The sequence below is a fragment of the Balaenoptera borealis genome (assembly GCF_965194805.1).
Source record: "Balaenoptera borealis genome assembly, chromosome: 1".
Taxonomy (NCBI): Eukaryota; Metazoa; Chordata; class Mammalia; order Artiodactyla; family Balaenopteridae; genus Balaenoptera; species Balaenoptera borealis.
In genome coordinates, this window is record NC_138860.1 from 119,723,062 (window position 1) to 119,743,607 (window position 20,546).

Consider the following 20,546-nt stretch of genomic DNA (forward strand, 5'->3'; position numbering starts at 1 on the left):
TGTTCCATGTGAACTCACATTTCAAGTAAACTTTAAAATATAATTAACAGTTCAGTAGGTCTAAAAGAAGAGATATTAATGGAGTGAATGATAGAGTTTACTCACAGTTTAATGCATTCTTAGTAGCTGGTTTGTCTGGAATACAGAATGAAGTGCTCCAGACAAACCAGATTTTTTTCAATCAGGTGCAAAATTTAAGGTATAAAATCTATTCATAGTACAAGAGAAGAAATTAGAAAAGTCAACATTATTTATTTAGTGATTATTAGAGTTTTAGGCAGAGAGAACAGGGTGAATTTTGTGATTGAGAATTAATAAAATATAGGTACTTCAAACCAGCCTCTGAGAAGAAGTAGTTTTAGAGATGAGAATGACTTTTTTTTAGTGTGGTGATACGTATATCCCACAATGGGGATGAGTAGAATTTCTCTGTGTAGTTGGTCCTGTGCCTGAATGAGGGTGAGAGGCATATGGTTTCATAGTATCTAACTATTACAGGGCAGCTTAAGAGATGTAACTAGAACCAGTTCTTTATTTATCAATAATTGCCTGCTTCAAGTACATGATAAAAGATTTACTGTGTTGCATTAAATAAACTTCATCATAAATTCTCCCCAAGTCTTTTTTAAGTTGCTCCTGTAACATTAAAGATTGTCACCACAAATTTATTATCTTACAGTTTTTATGTCCCAAAGTGTTTGAAAGATGTTAAGAAGGCAATATGGCTTTAAGATGCTCCTGCCTATCACTAAGTTTTTGGGATAAGGCCATATAGCTAATTTCTAGATTGATGAGTAGTTATATCATATATGTTACAATGCACTATGAATACCTCCTCTGTTTCATTTTATAAAATCTTTTGATTATTTTTCCTGTGACGTTTGTCTGCTTATAGAAAAGCAACTATAATTTTTACTTCATTGAACAGAATGTTCATTGAGCATACTTTAAGTGCTTAATATTTGTTATAATAATTCTCTCTTATTTGCCCTCAAATTATAGTGAAGTAAGTAATCTTGAACTTGGGTTAATTTAAAATTCCATTTATATTAATGGTTGTTTAGCATATTAATCATATAAAGGATAATGATATTTGACATATATGTTTCACGAAGGTATAAAGTTATCTTTTCTGGAGATCTTTTAGGTTTTGATTTAATATAATTGCATTATACGGCAAGTCTCAAGCTACCAGGGCATATTGAGTTTTATAAGAACTAACAAGTCTTGCTTTGTCAAGGAACAAATATGGAACCTTTAAAAAAGATTATGCCCTAAAGGGTTAGTAGTGTCTTTATTTGGCAGCTACAGAAAATTGCATTTTCACTTTCTAATTGTAACTCAATGCGCTTTACACTGAATGTTGCAATTCATTGTAGGAAACTAATGATAGTAGTAAAGATCACATGATATAAGTTAAGGAATGTGAATAAACAATTGTTGCATGCGTACTGTGTACAAAATGCTTTATCATTATCATCATTGTACGTCTAACATGTATTGATTATTATTATATGCCAAGCACTTTATATATGTTGTGTCTCTTTGTATACATCAAAGAAAAAGTTTGGGGCTTCCCTGGTGGCGCAGTGGTTGAGAATCCACCTGCCAATGTGGGGGACGCGGGTTCGAGCCCTGGTCCAGGAAGATCCCACGTGCTGCAGAGCAGCTGGGCCTGTGCGCCGCAACTACTGAACCTGCACTCTAGAGCCCACAAGCCACAACTACTGAGCCCACGCGCCTAGAGCCCGTGCTCTGCAACAAGAGAAGCCACAGCAATGAGAAGCCCGTGCACCGCAACAAGGAGTAGCCCCCGCTTGCCACAACTAGAGAAAGCCTGTGCACAGCAACGAAGACCCAACGCAGCCAAAAATAAATAAATAAAATAAATAAATTAAAAAAAAAAAAAAGAAAAAGTTTGGTCAATATTCTCTTGGTTCCTTAGTGCTATTTCCAGGTTATTACCTTTTTACTACTGAGTAGGAACTTATGCTCAATGAAGGAATAAGGCTTTTTGGGGGCTCGTGGCACAGTCTTGCACCACCTCTGCCTTTCGAATTTAACATCACCTACAGAACTCTTGGGCATTCCCATTTATTCAGTGAAGACTTTGATACCTTGCCTATGGTTAGATTTCCAACTGGAGTCCTGCCATCATTCTGAATGATTTTAACATACAAATGACCAATCCAGGACAGTCTTCTTGTCTAACCTAACTTTTATTGGGTATCAACTGATACCTTAAACTCTTTCTTGAAACATTCTTTCCTTGACTTCCTTGCAGCATATTTGCCTGTCTCACCCCCACCCCCATCCTGCCTCTTCTTACCACTCATACTCCTTTAGCCGTTCTTCCTACTGATGTTCTTCACAGCCTTCTCTTATCGCTAGGCCTTCTCATATCATGCTGGATGCTGCCCTGATAATCTCAGTCATTCCCAAGTTTCCAGTTATCCTCTTTAAATTGATCATTCTCAGATCTGTGTCTCTAGCCATTTCTTTCCTGAGCCTCAGATTTTTATATCCAGTAGGCTTGACTGTCCCATAGATACCTTAAGCTTAATATGTTCAAAATGAAACTCCTTCCTATACCCTAAAACACGGTTTTCCTCCTTTTCCCCCTATTTCAAGTAATAACGCTGTTATTCACCTAGATGCTGAAGCCCCAGACCTAGGAAATATCCTTACACCTCCTTTTCCCTCAAAATGACAAATGTATTTTTGACCCAGTGGTCCTGTTTTGGGAATTCGTCCTACCAACATACCTGCATACATACAAAGTAATGATGTGCAGGTTATTCATTGTAGCATGTTTTGAAATAACAAAAGATTAGAAAGAACCTAAGTAGCTGTCTATTGCAGCTGACTAGATCAAATTATGGGACATCCATACATTGGAATACTGTGATGTGGCTGTAAAAATGTTTGAAGAAAATCTCTATGTACTGAAAATATGGCAAGGATATGATGTTAAATGAAAAAGCAAGAAACAGAACAGGACATATATGCTATCTTTTATGTAATAAAGGGGAACAAATAGTAATATATTATTTATATTTGCATAAGCAAATACTGGAAGGATGCATAAGAAACTAATGAACCATGGTCTATCAAATTTAAAAGATTTATTAGATGGGAAACTTCCTTTATGATCATGTTTAAATTCAAATTAAGCTCTCAAACTAAGTTCTCGGCTAAGCTGAGAGCATTTTCTAAATCAATATTGTCTCTATTAAGGTTTTTGGTGTCAGAATTGTCTTCTATTTTTCCTTGTGATCACATTCTAGCCTTTAGCTAGTATCTTACCTACCTTATATGTAACAACCATTAATTACTCTTTCCTGTTTCCTCTACTATAGGTATATCATCTCTTAGTTCATAACTACTTGTGGTGTGTTTGAAATTGACTTAACCTCATTTCTATTACAGTGACAAGTCTGATGTTTTCTGTTCTTGGCTTTTGGTTTCATTTGTTTGGTTTTAGGAATGAGTTTTTCCTTCCATAGTATAGCATTAGAGATTATCCATACTATCCAGTATGTATGTTTAAGCCATATCGTCTGTATTAAAGAGGAAATATATTTATATAGCTCACTTATTTGCAAGGGCTTATGAAAAGCCTAGAAATTAAAAATTCACATAATTGGAATAATTTACAATTAATATTAGTATGCCTTATTTTCTTTACATGCACTTAGAGGAGCTTTTTATAAGGGATTTACTGTGTGAACAAACCTAATATGTATGATAATTGGCTATTACGTGTGTACATTATTAGCAGGGTCTCAAAACAAAAAGTCAATTAGTGAAGCAATTTCTAAGGATACAAATTGCTATTGTTTTGTTATAATACTTCTTTTTACATTGTTGCTTTTATTGTTTTCAGAATGTTAAAAGTTGGCTGTAATAATTCTTTGAAAAAAAATTCACCACAGTTTATTTCACTCTAAAGACTAATTGCCATCTGTCTCTGGTTTGTTTTCTGAAGGTGTTCTTAAGGATTATTTAAGAGAACTTCCTTCTCCTCTGATAACAAAGCAGCTTTATGAGGCTGTATTAGATGCAATGGCAAAAAATCCTTTGAAAATGTCATCAAATGGTTGTGAGAATGATCCAAGTGATTCTAAGTACACTGTTGACCTGCTGGATTGTCTGCCTGACGTTGAGAAGGTAAGCACAGTTGGTATGCATTGAAGGTAAGCACAATTGGTATGCATTGAAAGTAAGCACAATTGGTGTGCATTCTTTCTGAAAGCCAGCTAATGAATTGTATACTTAGCTCCAGAGCTACAAATAATTTTTTAGATATTTGACATTTGTAGCACTCATGAGTTTTAGCTCTGCCTTTGCGAAAGGCTACTTAAACAGCATAAATCTAGAAACTGCTTCTTAAACAGAATAAATCTAGAAAATAATTTTATCTTTTCTGTATATGATTTTAGCCTAGGCATGAATACTCCCTATAAGTTTTAAAAGAGTATTGTTATTGTTAAAATGATATATGTTTATTATAGAAAATTTAGGAAGATATAGAAAAGATGAATGGAAATTATAATTATCAATATCTAAAGGCAACAATAATTAACATTTTGGTGTAGTTCCTTTTAGTATTTTAAAAATATGGTACTTATTGGTGTACATGGCTTAGCCTCAAGACTTAAACAACCCTCACCACCACCATTTCCTTCCTCCTTGTCTCCTTCCATTTGCCCCCTCCCCACAATCTGAATCTTGGGACCAGTATCTTCAGATAATGCCTGCAGGAGAGATAGGATGACTGGGTCTGCAGAACTAGTTTTAGCCTAACTTTAGCTCTTGTTGCTTAGAACAAAAGGGAAAATAAGGGAAAGAAATGTGGCCAGGCTTATCCAGATGAGGCCGGCTTTGCCTATATTTCTTTCTTTTTAAAAAATATTTATTTATTTATTTATTTGGCTGTGCCGGGTCTTCGTTGCGGCATGTGGGATCTAGTTCCCCGACCAGGGATCGAACCCGGGACCCCTGCATTGGGAGCACGGAGTCTCAGCCACTGGACCACCAGGGAAGTCCCTATATTTCTTATCATATGAGAACAGAAAGTCAAAAGTGAGTGGGTAGAAATGTTTTAAGCCCAATACCTTCATTCACTAGTTTATTGTAGTCATCTGAATGGCCTGTACTCTGTCTGGTTAGATTAGCAATTACTGCTCTTTTGGATGGGGGAGGGGAGCAGCTACAAAGGTAGACAGAAGCAGAAGGGTGGGGTGGGGGGTAGAAATATCCCTTCACCAATATAAGGTAAAGTTATACATGTCATTTTACTTATAAGTGAAGATTTGAGTATCAGGGAATGTAAATCACTTGCCCAAGAGTATATAGCTTTTTTGAGTGTTGTAGTCTGTCATATGAACTTAGGTCTTTCTGGCCTTAAAGTTCACGTTGTTAATATTCTTTCTAAAAAGGCTGCATAATATTCCATTGAGTAGATTTGACAATTTATCACCATTCTGTTTTGTGTAATATTTAGGGTTTGAACCTATTTGTATATATTTGTCCACAGATTTCTTTTCAGTTAGAATTACTTAGTTGGAATAGAATTTCAGAGTGGAATCGCTGATTTAAATAATGTGAACATTTTGAGGCTCTTAATACATTTTTCATATTACTTTTCAAAAGGGACACAACAATTACATTTTTTGGCTGATCTTATTTCGTAGACAAAAAAAAAAAGATTTCTTATTTTAGGTTGTGTTTCTTGGCTTGCTATTGAGATTGAACCTAATGTATTTAACCAGTTGTATGTGTGTGTGTGTGTGTGTGTGTTAACTGTGTTAACCAATGTGTGACTGGTTTTGATTTCAAAATATCAGTCTAGTCTACTCTAGATCCATTTTGATTTCAAAATATCAATCTAGTCTACCCTAGATCCATTTTTCCCCTCATTCCTTTCCTTCACAGCCAAACATTGAGCAAATGTTTATTCTGGCGGTTATCACTTCTTCACCACTCATTTACTACTCAGCATATTGTCATCTGGCTTCCTGCTCCATCTCTGTGGACCTGTTCTTGCCAAGGTTACTAATTACCTTCTAATCATCAAATCCAGTTGTCACTTTGACTCCAGAAATGTCATTTTGATTTTTTTCTTTCTTTAATAATTTTTAAAAATTACAAATTATAGTTGGCACTTATTTCTTCAACACAATTATGAAGAAGAAATTACACACTTATTTTATTTGTTAAATGATTGATCATATGCTAGTATATCAAAAAACATCATTCCTTTCCATAACTGCTTAAACCTAAATAACCATTCTAACTTCTTGAATAAACTCCCCTTACTAGTTTTTTCAAGGATTAAAAAATATATTTTTCAATCAATTTTTTTTTCATTTCTAATTATACTATTCTTCCCTTTTCCATGGTTTGTCTACTTAAAATATTTATTAACTAAGAAGCACATTGGCCTTTTTCCTACTCTGGATCACAATAGAACCTGGCCATGGTTGGCTCCCTAGATTTTAGGACGTTGGTCCCTACTTATGACTACAGGATTTATCTGAACTTAAAAATGAACATTCTCACCCTAATCCCCTTTCCATTGCAGCCTTTGCTGTTATCTTTATAGAGGAGGGAAGAGAGGAAAAAGTTGATGGTATATTTTCCCAGGGACTCCAGCTGAAATTTGGAATGCATTCATGATCACTTTATAGAATGTATATTTTAACCATTTAATGAATCAGATTATGTCGTTGAAACCTAAGGGTCCTGTGTAACATTTCTGTAAGAAACTATGTTTCAAGTTCCAAACATCCAACTTACAAGCAAATCTTTGAAACAACCTTTTAAAAAGTGACAGTATGCCCATCTATATTTTCTGCTATAAATTGTGTTCTTGAATTTGTCCCCGTGTGACTGTATTAAGTGAAATTTAATTTAATTCAATTTAGGCAACCCTAATGATGTTGTTGGATCATTTGAAATTGGTGGCTTCTTATCGTGACGTGAATAAGATGACTTGCCAGAATTTGGCTGTGTGCTTTGGACCCGTATTATTAAGTCAGAGGCAAGAGACTTCCACCCATAACAACAGAGTCTTCACTGATTCAGAAGAACTTGCAAGTGCTTTGGATTTTAAAAAACATATTGAAGTTCTTCATTACTTACTTCAACTCTGGCCAGGTAAATGATTCTATGGAAATATTTTTCTCTTTCAATGATAGGGTGTTTGAATTAGCTAATCATTAAATATGCCCATGTATGACTGAAGAAAATCTTTTCTAGATTTTGCTTTTTAAAATAGTTATGAATTGATACCTGCCCTTTAGATTTCTCCATTTAAATTTTCTGCTTTTGCTGATACTATTGTAGACACAGAGATCAATGTATACATTTTGGATTTGGTCAGCTCTGGATTTGAATCCTGGTTGTGTCACTTATTAGCAGTCTGACCTTGGACAAGTTCTTTAACATCATAGAGCCTCAGTATCATCTTTTGTCATGTGGATTAGTAATATGTTTATAGAATTTATAGGAGGATTAAATAAAGAATTACATGTGTAAGGTGCTCAGCACAGCTCTTAGCACATAATAGGTACTCAGTAAAATATTAATTTCTTTACCCTTCTCGTTTTTATTTCAGCTGATATAAAGCAGAATTCATTTTTCTCCTTAAATCAGTTCTTCCTCCTGATGTCTATACTGTATTCATGGTCATTCTTCAAGTAATCCAGGCTTGAGTTGACGGTTATCTGCAATCTTTCCATCTTTCTTATCCATCCCCATTCTACTCAATAACGAAAGGCTGACAGTTATTTTTCTAATACATCTCTTATGTAGATTCAGAGCTAAAAGGAATATGTATTTAGTTAGATGTTTTATAAAGGGTCCTGTATTTAGGTTCCAAAAATTTCTTACATGGTAGTAGCCCCTGCTTCCTTCCCCTACCGTGCATAGTACCAAGTGTGAAAGTACTTAGATGCTTAGTGTAGTGCACAGTGGTAGAAGTGCTTGGGCCCTGGAGTCAGGTTTAGATTCAGATCCGACTGTGGCGCTCACCAGCAGTGTGGACTCTGGCAAACACTTTAGTTTTCCTAGGCCTCAGTTTGCTTCTCTATAAATAGTGCCTACCTCAGGGTTTTTGTGAAGATTGAGATAAAGCATCTAAGGAAATGAGCAGAGAGTTTAGCATAAAGTTAGCCCTCAGTAAATATGCTTTGTTACTCTTTTATTAATGTATATGGGAAGAATAGACCAAAGTACAAAGGAATGCTTGATTTAGTCTTTTAAAAAATCTAATTAATTTTAAAAAATGAATTAAAAATTAAGCTAATAAAAATTTTCAACTTTTAAATTTGTAGAGTTAACATTTTTGCTTTCTTTTAAACACAGGCTTAAAAAATCATTTCTAATTTATATTTTACCTGAGTTAGTATGTGTTATTTATTATTTAAAAGTCCTGAATGTAGATGCTCTGGTTAATTGGTCTGATTTCTGCACTTGGTGCCCAACATAAGAAATCACTCAGTTTCAAGTTTTAAATGTGTGTTGCTTAGCTTTTCCTAGAACTGCTTTAATTTTAATAAACATGAGGAATTGGGAAAGGAGCCATCTTATCATTCTAATCACAAATGAAAATTTGTTTGCCTGGAGATACTAAGTTTACTATCAGTACCTGAGTTCTTTGTCATTAATTCTGTATCAGTGGTTAATGTCATTTCATTATTTTGTAATAGTCATCTTAGTCTTGGGTTTAGGAGCAAAAACTTAACTTATATTATATGTTATAGAAAAAAGCCAGGTTCAGATTTGAGATTCAATGACAACTTTAAGCAACTGTCTCCTAATGTACAGTACCTTATTCCAAAGGTTTGTGTGATTGGATTTAAAAATAACTGCCCCATCATCTATAACCTGTTATTTTTCTTTAGTTATAATACCTCAAACAAAGGACAGAACAGGGCAGGAAGATAAGAGGAAACAGCAGTTAGTTTTGCCCTCTAACATCACTTGCTTTTGGATTCAAGAAGAGGCAGAAATCAAGTAGATATAGTGCACTTACTGAGCCTGAGAAAATTGATGGTGACGTAGAGAATGGGCCACACCATATTAACTTGGTGAATGCTCATCTCTATGCATTCAGTAGAAGGTTTTAGCTCCCTTGCTATCTGTATCCTACTTATTTTTCTTTTGGGAACTTCCCCTACTCCAGAGGTAAAAAGAATTGGTTCCACCCTTTCCTGCCCACCTGCCTTTTTACTTCCTTAACTTTTTATTTTGTTTTGTGTTATTTTGGGCAAGAATATAATTTGCTTTGAGCTTTCTACTTGAAAAATCTGTCTTCAAAGTGATCAGTTAGAACCCTGGCATATTGGTACTGGAAGGTAAAAGTCAGCCTGCCAATTGCTTTTCAGATTGTCTTCTGCCAAAGTCCTAAATTCTTTAGAAGCAGCCTTGAGGCCAGATTGGCAACCGGTGAGGGAGCAAAATGGAAACATATTTCCCTTTTGACCAAAACAGTCTTCTTTTCATCTTTCCTATGTACTGGGTTTTTACAAAGTAGTTGCTTTTTAAAAATAGGGTTGCTGTTTTAAGAGTATTGGAAATTAATGATAGGCTACCCTTTCACTTTATAGATGGGGAAATAGCTTTAGAGAGTGTGTAACTCTTAGACCAGCTGTTTGGTGTATCACATTTTTTATGATGAATAGATTTGGGATAGGGCTTTCTTTTTTTTTTTTTTTCTTTTGGAAAAGCTATCAATTTTCCCTAATTCTTTTTGTTTCATTTTTCTCACTAGACTAAGCTTCATGAGGTCAGGGACTATATTTTGCTTACCCTTATATTTCCAGGTCCTAACAGAATACTTGGCACTAACTAGACACCCAATATATTGTGTTAAATAAGGTAATTATACTATAGATAAAAAGGTAATAAAGTGGTGACTAAAAATATAAATCTATTGGAAGAAAACAAGATAAGAAAATTAAGTTTCTTAGTAATTATCATTATGTTTGGAAAAATTTTCAGCAAATTTATAGACTGCATGTTCATTTTATCCTGTTGAAGGTGAGTAGTCAACAGTGCTAGGAAAACCAGAACTTTTCTTTTGGGGTTAAAATTAGCCATTTTATCTACTTATTTAATAGGAAACCATTTCACCATCAGTAGTTTAAAAAGCTAGTAAAGTTGATTTTGTAAAAATTGAAGTTTTAGTCTAAAAGATATAAAATATTATAATTGGTTTCTTAAATATTGTCCAAGAAAATATACAAAAATAATGTTTGGATAAGAACTTGGTTAAACAACTTTAAGCACCCGACAGTAAAATGAATGTGGGTTTTGCAGGTGAATGTCAGAAAATGCAGACAAAATAAGACAAGCTTAACACAGAATCAAAAATGTTTTGCTTTGGTTGGATCACAAACCAGATGACCTCAATGTTAGCAGAGTACTGTAATGGGTTGGCAAAAACAATAGCCATGACACTTAAGCACTAAGAAGAACAGGAAAAGCACAGAAAATGAAGGGAGGAAAGCAAGGAGATTTAGAGGAGATAAGCAGTTTCAACAGAAGAAGGACTATGAATAATTAAACAGTGGAAAAATTCAGATATCAATTCTGCAATTACATCAGTTAATGACATAGGACATTCTATATTAATATTGTTATTAAATATCAAGGTAAAGTAATTATCAGACCTTTATTTTCTAGAAAGTTTTAGATCAAGAGCTTTTAGCTGTCATAATGATCTGTAATAACCATCATAAAAATGCAGATAAACAAAAATGTTAAAGACATACTTATACAAAGTTATCAAGTATTTTAATAAAATAAGTTAAAAAAATTATGCAATCTCTGAAAATGTTATAAAATCACTGTATGTCTGGAAAACTAGAACCATATACGTGTTTATATTATTCTTCAATTATTTTATACAGTAGGAAACAAGTATTTATTAGATGTTGGAGAATGTAAGGTTGGTGTGTTATCACTGATTATATGTTCCCTTTATCTTAGTGAAGGGAAGTATGAATGGAGAGGTACTTATTAATGGAGAATAAACAAGCAGAAAGAGAAAGGTATTATGGACAGTTTTTAATAGCCATGCCTCAACATTTAAATTAAGTCCATTCGACAAGTGTTTTGTTCAATACACACAAAAGAATAAGCTGTAAAGCCTTGGTTTGTTGTGAAATAAATAATGTGTGTCTCCATGGTAATATATTTGGCCAGTGCAATGCATACTAATAGAAGAAATTAGTCTTAATATGAGGAATGTTATTTGAGATTGTTAGATTCCTAACCAGAATGGGAAAATAAAATATATGTACTATTTTCAGGCAATAGATGAAGACTCTTAGTAGCTAATGCTGTATAATCAAGCTCAGGTAACAAGTGGACAAGTCTAGATTTCGTTCATTTTATCAAAGTGAAATTTGGGCTGCTTAAAGTAAAGTAAATTATGACACTGCTGCTAATAGAATTGCAAAAAAACACAAAGGTTAGAACTTTTAGAGTGAGCACTTTAGATGCCTTGGCCTCATTTAGATGTTTGCAGATGAAGGAACTTTTGTTTCATTTGTACTCCAACATGCCTTGCCTGCTTTTTGCTGTAGCTTTTAATTTAGAAGAAGCTACCAGCTTAGCTACTGTTTGAATTACATCTAGATAATAATTAACTTGCACAGAAAGTTAATCAACATTGGAAATTTATTTTGGGATGTTGTGATATAGCATGAATTAGCACCACTGAACATTCTACTGGCTTCTGTCCCTAATCTTGATTATGTCTGAGGATAGAAAAAATAATTATGGAATGCTTTGTTTTGGTAGTGTGCATGTGTTTGTTTTAATGCATGTTTGTAGTTGATTATTAAATGGCTTATATTTAGCTCTGTGTTTTTAAATTGGATTCAGTTGGATTACTGTCGCTAAAGCAAATTTATTGTTTGTTTCTAGTGCAACGTTTAACTATCAAAGAATCAGCAAACAATTTGTTCCCAGAGCACAAGTCTTCTCTAAATTATTTGAGGCGGAAGAAAGAACGACCTTACCTGTTAAATTTGAGTGGTACTGATTCATCAGGAGTACTTAGGCCAAGGCAAACCAGGTTAGACAGTCCACTAAGTAATCGTTATGCAGGAGACTGGAGCAGCTGTGGAGAAAACTACTTTTTAAATATGAAAGAAAATTTAAATGATGTGGATTATGACGATGTGCCTTCAGAAGACAGAGAAAATGGAGAAAACTGTAGCAAAATGTATGAATCAGATATCATGATTGAACAGCCAACTCCCACATCCAAAGAGTGCGCATTTCAGACATATTTGACAATGCAGGCTATTGAGTCTAGGGACCGAAAAGTCAATCTCAAAGATCTACAAGAAAGTATTGATACTTTGATTGGAAATCTGGAGCGTGAACTCAACAAAAACAAGCTTAATATGAGTGTTTGAGGTTGAGAGTTTCTTTTTTTTAATAATGTCTTAAGTTTCACATCAATCTTTGTCACTTTCTTGTATCTCTCACAGTGATGTTTTAAATTTTTTACTCTTGAAAGCTTCAGTTACTTTCTAACAGGTTCATGTGATTCAATTAAAAACACCATTCATTAACATAATTTTTACTTATTTCATTAGAAAATTTTTCTTGAGGTAAAAAGATAACCTGGACTTCTTATGGATATTTGTTTAAATCTTGCCAATTCTGTGGATATAACTTTAAAATGCACTTCTAAGATTCACATAAGTTATTAGCCCCTCAAGATTTTTGTACTTTATAGGAACTGCTTTTCTGAAACAGATGTTCCTTCTAGAAGAATGCTGTGGCTGCTTAGTCTGATTTGCAGTATGAGTCCGTGCACACTGCAACATCATTCAATCACATTTCATTTGCAATGCAAATGCTGCTATAAGAAAACCTTTTTATAAATAAAAGTAAAATTATACAAATAGTAATGTATTCTGTATTAACATTCAGTAATTATTTAAACATAAAATTAAATATTTTTATAATCCCGAAAATATGTATATATTTATAAGTGCATATATATATAGGTATTAGAATGAGGGGAGGGATTGGCTGCAGAATCACATGTATCTTTAAAATATATGTCATGAGGCCAAAATCGTTAGCTTAAAAATGTCCTTTTCAGGGAAAGAACATTTAAGTTAAAGGAGGAGTTGCATAGAAACTCTTGAACCAAAACTCTAGAAACATCTAAATATAGAAAAAATAGACTTTCCTTTTGTGATTCATAGAAAGTCACAATATCCCCAGTGAGAAGTCATCCTTTAAATTGAAATTTTCTAACTTTTTAAGGGATTAAGTTTTGAGATTTCTGCACTGGTGACTTAAACTTAAAATTCTTCACCTAATCTATGTGTTTTTATCTTCTGCTTTTTAAAACAAATTAATTATACTTAGAACATATTTATTTGTAATAGTACATATATAACTTTGACTTTATAATTACCTTCATTTGTTTCTAAAGAAATCTTGCCAGCATACTACATGTTATTGATTTTTAAAAATTAACTTATTTTGGCTAATTATATCTTCAAGATAGTCATTATAGCAATCACAACAGTGTTTGAAAATGTAAATTTAGAAGTTTTTTTATTAAATCGGAATGTATTTTTTTAAACTTTTATACCTACAGAATGTGTAATTTAAAATTATTAATAAAATTTGAGTTATCAACTTAAAGATGTAGCAGCCATTAAAAAAACTGATTCCTTGATGTTTTTCTAAATATTAAAGTATTTAACTATTTCTATGCAATATACATTGATAAGTGGAACACCTTGTTATTTAATTTGAAAATTTACTTGTTAATAAACCAGATAAATAACTATTTTTATATGAAATTTTCATTTTTAAAGCTTTGTATAACAATTCAGAAGAATCCCAAAAGAATATGTGACAGATATATATATATTGAGTAAACAGTCAGTAGAAATGTACCTAAATATTTTGTAAGAAGACTATCTCAGTCTTCTTCCTTTTGTTTGCTATATCACGTATATTGTATGAATTACTCAGTTGTTCCAGAAATGTAAAAGCTTTATTAAAATATATAACCTTGGTGTCATGCTATTAATTATTATAATGATTTTTAAGGGTCACTTATTTTAAAGTCATTCTTTTAAAGCGAACATGTTAAAGTATTGGACCATCATATATTATCCATAAATATATGTAATAACTTTTTTTTGTCCAAAATTGAGTTTTCCAGAATCTGCAGTACTTTAAGGGCCACACTTATTTTGTTACGTTATTTTGAATGGGAATAGTTTTTTTTTTTTTTTTTTTTTTAAAGAAATTCACGTTCTTTTATTTATTTATGACTGTGTTGAGTCTTCATTTCTGTGCAAGGGCTTTCTCCAGTTGCGGCAAGTGGGGACCACCCCTCATCGCGGTGCGCGGGCCTCTCACCATCGCGGCCTCTCTTGATGCGGAGCACAGGCTCCAGACACGCAGGCTCAGCAATTGTGGCTCACGGGCCCAGTTGCTCCGCGGCATGTGGGATCTTCCCAGACCAGGGCTCGAACCCGTGTCCCCCGCATTGGCAGGCAGACTCTCAACCACTGCGCCACCAGGGAAGCCCCGGAATAGTTTTAAAGTTAATCTCTGCCATCTTAAGTAGAAAATACTAAACATTTGTTGTGTAAATCACTGTCATAATAAACCTCTTATTTTTTTATTTTTTAAATTAATTAATTAATTAATTAATTTATTTTTGGCTGTGTTGGGTCTTCATTGTTGTGCACGGCTTCTCATTGTAGTGGCTTCTCTTGTTTCAGAGCACGGGCTCTAGGCACGTGGGCTTCAGTAGTTGTGGCACGTGGGCTCAGTAGTTGTGGCTTGTGGGCTCTAGAGCTCAGGCTCAGTAGTTGTGGCGCATGGGCTTAGTTTCTCCGCAGCATGTGGGATCTTCCCGGGCCTGGGCTGGAACCTGTGTCCCCTGCATTGGCAGGCGGATTCTTAACCACTGCACCACCAGGGAAGCCCAATAAACCTCTTTTATTGACTCTGCTGTATTCAGAAGTGCTCAATAGGCATATGCCTTTATTTAATATGGCCTTTTACTTCAAATCTATTTTGAGCTTCTGTACCTGCTTTTTATAAGCTCCTGGGATCTTCCTGCATTGTTAGACAGTCAACTCTCATTCCCGACTAAGCCTGCCAGCCCTAATGGTTTTTAGGATTAAAAACAATTTTAGTTTTAGTGCATGTACCTGAACAAAAATTTTAAACAATTCAGATAGATGGAAAATTAAAAGTGTTCCTCTCTGACATCCACATCAATCCCACTTTGCAGAGGAAACAACCACTTTTTTCTTTAGGTAGCTTCCTCTATCATTCTAGGTTTACTGCTGCTGTTTCTTGATTTGTCATTTAAGCGATATCTGTTGGTTGTCCATTATGAGTGGTAAGCAATTTATCTCACTCCATTCCTCCTCCCCATTTACTTTTTAGTTTTTCTTTTGGTTTATAACTTTAATTGTTATTCCTTGATCCATCAGTTTTAAACAGTATCTCTTGACTCCATACCACTGTGGAAATGACCAACCCTGTACTTACTTTCCAAATCATTACTGCCCTTTACCTTCAACTTCTGTAAGTTATACTATTAGTTTATATAATCAATCATTAATAGATGTGTATTGTTTTGGGGAACTATACTTGACGTATGTTTTTCCTTTATATATTGATGCTAAAAACTATAAATCAATAACTAGCAGTTGTGCTAGATTGTGCAGAAATATTCATGGGTAAACCAGGTGATTCTACAATATCTCTAATCTTATATTTTTAAGTCTATATACTGATTTAAGCAGAATACAAACTAAAGGTCAAATGGATTATTTTATCTTATAGCCATCAATTTCTCCAAATCATACTGTGTGTTACTTGCTTCATAATTGGGTCATGGCTTTTGAAAATTTTAATTTTTCCTGGCGTAAGAAATTACCTTTTTTTTTGGACAGAAGAAACATACTTCCTTTACTATAATACTTGCTTTATCATTGAATTACCAGATTTGTTCAGAGTGCTTTTAGCTCTCATCCTGAAGTGTATTATTGCCTTTATTTTTCTTTGACGGAAGAGAAATATTTTCTTTACTATAAACCCTGAGATCATTTTAAGCTTCTTAATCAGCTTTATCACACTTGGGCAAAGTGATTTTTAGCTGTTATCTTGGGATGTATTTTCTTTGCACTCCTATGTGCTTTTTTTGTTTCCTGTTCTTTCTTGTGACTTTTTTTTTCTTTTGGCCTTGCCGCGTGGCATGCGGGATCTTAGTTCCCCGACCAGGGATCGAACCCGTGCCCCCTGCCGTGGAAGCGTGTATTCTTACCCACTGGACCTCCAGGGAAGTCCCTCCTATTCTTTCTTGTTTTCATTTTTTTTGTTTTTTTGATTTGTTTGCTGAAGTATATTTATAAGTACCCCCCCCACACACACACCAACCTCCCAAAACAGGGTGCATGGGAGATAAACTTTGAATCCTTACCTGTCTGACAAGGCCTTTATTTCTTCCCCATACTTCACTTTGATTGGACTTGCAGTTCTAGGTTCAGACTCATTTACCTTTAAAACTTTGAAGACATCTCTCTATTATCTTCTAGCCTCCAGCTTTGCAGTAATCCAGGCAAGAAAGAAGGTGATTAAGACCAGGGAGGAGACAATAGAAGTGATTGTATTTTCAATACTTTTTGAAGTAGGAGCCAAAGAAACCCGCCAGTGGGCTGCGAGAGAAAGGAGTAAGATCTGAGCAACTGAAGGATGGAGTCGCTATCAAATGGGACTGAGATGACTCTACTGTATTTTTTTAAATGAGTTCCTTGTAATGGATGTTGCTATTATTAATACACAGTAGTTATCGAAATGCCTTATAAAGTCCTGTTAACTATAAGTAATAATGCTTCTGTACCTGGTGATGATGCCCATAGAGTCACTTCAAGAATAAAAAAGCAAGAAGACTTCATATATATCTAAGCAAAGTCCCACATCATAACTGTCTTTGGATATTTTCAGATTGTGTAGCTTTATATTAGGGATCCTAAAGAAACAGGTTTGGGAGTGATACGGTTCCTGGAAAGAATTTAGTTCCAAAACCACAGAATGACTTTGAGGCTTAGGATTTTATAATTTAAAAACATCAATTTTTAGTTACTTGGATAGTGATAAAGTTGTAGTATCTTTAATAATCAGTAACAAGTCCTAATTTGAATCTTGCTGACCTGAGGAATATGGTACAAAGAGGAATGCCCTTTTCTCTTTTCCCTGTCCAGTGTTCACTTTGAATTCAGTAAGGCTCATACATGATTAAACATTGAAGTGCTATCATTCCCGATTCAAAGTCTGTGACAGAAACATCAAATTGTGCCTCAGCTTCCAGGAGTCAGAGAGCAATTAGTCAGCATCGTTTCTCTGAAATTTACACAAAGGTAAATTCTATGAAAATAAAAAAGAGATTTAGATGCTGAGCAGCTGAGCAGTGACAAATGTCCACAACAGTTCCCTAGGCTTCATCTCGCCCTGTTGCCCAAAACGTGGAGTCTTTCTCTTACCCCTCATACACAACCTGCCAGCGGTTCTGCCTACGGTATCTCCTGAAACTGTGCACCTAAGTTTGTCACTACTAACACCCTAGTCCAAGCCACCATCATCTCTCAATAGCTTCCTATTTCATCTCTTTGCTGTCACTCTCCGCTCTCCACACCCACAATCCATTCCATCCATTGAAGCTAAAGTAATCTTTAAAAAAGATAAACCACATCCTTTCCTGGGCTTTTCCCCTTGCTCTCTGTGCTTCAGCAATACTGCAGACCTCATTTCTGTCTTAGGATCTTGCTCTTGCCATTCCCAGTGTCTGGAAAGCTCCTTATCTAGATCTTACTTGGGTGGCTTTTTTGTCATCTCACATCTCTGCTTAAATGTCAACCCAATCAGTAACTGCTTTGAGAATTGGGGGAGGAAGAAGATGGAGATTTCTGTTTCTTGTAACAAGTACAAAATAGTTATGCTATTAAATGATTAAACTATAGACATTTATACCTTTGGAAAATGTTTCCTGCCTTATTTTTATCAAGACGTGTATCAATATCTGAAATTACCTTGTTTATTTGATTATTATCTGTGTCCACCCTTCTTGAATGTAATTTCCGTGGCGGCGGGGACCTTGTACAGCTAGTTCATTGCCATAGGCCTAGGACTTTTAACATAGAAGATGTTCAGTTAATTATTCATAAATGAATGAATAAAAAGGGATTCTTAGAGAATGCTTTTCTTTTTTATAAAATTTATTTTATTTATTTATTTTTGTCTGTGTTTGGTCTTTGTTGCTGCACGCAGGCTTTCTCTAGTTGTGGCGAGCTCAGGCTGCTCTTTATTGCGGTGCAAGGGCTTCTCATTGCGGTGGCTTCTCTTGTTGCGGATCACAGGCTGTAGGCTCACGGGCTTCAATAGTTGTGGCTCACGGGCTTTGTTGTTCTGCAGCATGTAGGATCTTCCCAGACCAGGGCTTGAACCCGTGTCCCCTGCATTGGCAGGCAGATTCTTAACCACTGCGCCACCAGGGAAGCCCCGAGAATGCTTATCTTTTGTCAGGAAAAGACGAAGGACTATGTGATGCAATGTCTCTGTAATATTTCAAATATTCACTCCTGAGCAATAAATCATTTGTGGTTAAGAAGGTAATGCCTTCTCTCTCTTTCTTTCTTCCTTTCTTCCTTCCTTCCTCTTTCTTTCTTTCTCTCTCTTTCTTTGTTTCTTTTTCTTTCTTTCGTCTCTCTCTCTTTTTAAAATAATTTGTTTCTTTTGGAACTAGAGTGGCATTGGGAAAATTAGTGACTTAAAACGTTAGTGGATTGGTAATTTGGGGTAATTTTTTGTAGTAATTTTTTGCTACAGAGCTCAGTAGAACCAATTATTTAACGTGTGAAAAAGTACATCTCACCATAAGAAAGGAAGGTTTCTAAGAAAGCTTTTGTTAAAATGCATCATTTATTTCTTTACAGAAATTGTGATGAAAAATATCCTCTTAATTTTTGTGCACTTATTACTAGATCTAGAAAAACCTATTCTTCATTTTATTAAAAAATATTTTCATAAAGTTGAATGAACCCTATAAATATTTAGAATTCCTTTTTTTTAATTAGAGAGAATAGCAGAGACCACTGTGGGAGCCAGGCACTACATTTAATATTTTTATTTTTCTCAAACAAGTGTTTGTTTTAACTAAGTGAAAAAATGCCTAAATATTGCCTCTGAGTTGGGTTAACCTAATCCTTATTTGTTTGATAAGGCCATTGGCATGCTTTTAAGTCAGTTGAGTTAATCTTTCTTTTTTGGCTTAATGGAAGTATTATGTAGTGAAAACTTGGTGCTGGCCTCAATATTCTACATATTTCTTTGACTGGAAATTCTACTCTTCAAAACAAACTCTTCCAAGGAGAGTTTAAAATTCCAACTTTAGAAAAGTACAATGGGTATTAAATCAAGAAAAGGGAAAGTTCTTTGCATTCAAGATGTTTATGTGAAAGTGATGGGCCTGCAGCTCACATTTTTTCACAGCAACAAGATACTGAACAGTGACCCCTTGTTCCTGACCTTTGTTCAAGAAAAGGGATCTCTCTGCATCTCTTCTTGCCTGACTTTCCCCCCTGTCGCCAGTGTAAAGCCCACATTTTAACCCAAGAGCAAGTTTGAATCATTAGGTAAGTGAAAACAGCTTGTCTAAACCTGGTAGATGAGAAATGTCAGAGCATAAAGTGTCATCTGTCCTAGTTTATGAATCTGTGTTTGATCTGTACATGATGTCAAAAGTCACCTGTAAAGTCAATCAATCTATACATAAAAGAAGGCACGTTAATGTCTTTTTCCATCAACATTTTATTATGAACATTTAAAGTATAAAGAAAAGTTAAAAATTATACAGTGAACGCTCACATATCTATCATCTAGAGTCTATAATTGTAAGCATTTTGATGTATTTGCTTGATCAAGTATCCATGTATCCACCATTATCTCTCTTAATTTTTGGTACATTTTAAAGTAAGTCACAGAATTCCTGTACATGTCGCCATGTGTCATTTTGGACACCACAAAAAATTGAATCGGAGATCAGCTTTGTGTGATTATAATTAACCTCTAAAAGAGTCATGGAATATGTGAATTCACCGCAAATCCTAGGTTTCATCATCGTTAGAAAGATCAATTTCTATGAAAATCCTCTAAAAAAGTAATACGTATTTTGGATATTTTGTGTTCCTTTCCACATTGCTTTTAGCTATCCCAGACTTCCATCATTCACAGACAACCTCTACAATTTCTGCCATATTCAAGTACCATGTGTAATATTATTTTCTAATTTTCTCTAAAATTTTTTTCAATTAAATTTATTATTAAAGTAAAACTTCATATTGCTACCATAAATGGAAAACCAGTATCATTTGTCATAAACAAGTTAACTACATATATTTTTTCAATACACTAAAACAAATTCATAATGTACACCTTGGCATGCATACCACACTTAGGGCAATACTGAATTA

General features: G+C 34.5%; 1 protein-coding gene across 8 annotated transcripts in view; it reads left to right on the top strand.

Annotated features, from left to right (window-relative positions):
• Window positions 1-20,241, top strand: part of SYDE2 (synapse defective Rho GTPase homolog 2) — a 47,513-nt gene extending 27,272 nt beyond the window's left edge. For 3 of the 8 annotated variants that reach the window (XM_082408083.1, XM_082408088.1, XM_082408087.1), the window contains 4 exons: window positions 3,989-4,170; window positions 4,972-5,085; window positions 6,930-7,161; window positions 11,941-14,274. In XM_082408083.1, coding sequence (XP_082264209.1) covers window positions 3,989-4,170; window positions 4,972-5,085; window positions 6,930-7,161; window positions 11,941-12,437 — 1,025 coding nt within the window. In that variant the 3' untranslated portion in view covers window positions 12,438-14,274. The other 5 variants (XM_082408086.1, XM_082408085.1, XM_082408084.1 and 2 more) reach the window with 5 other exon arrangements.
• Window positions 20,242-20,546: the final 305 nt, after the last annotated feature.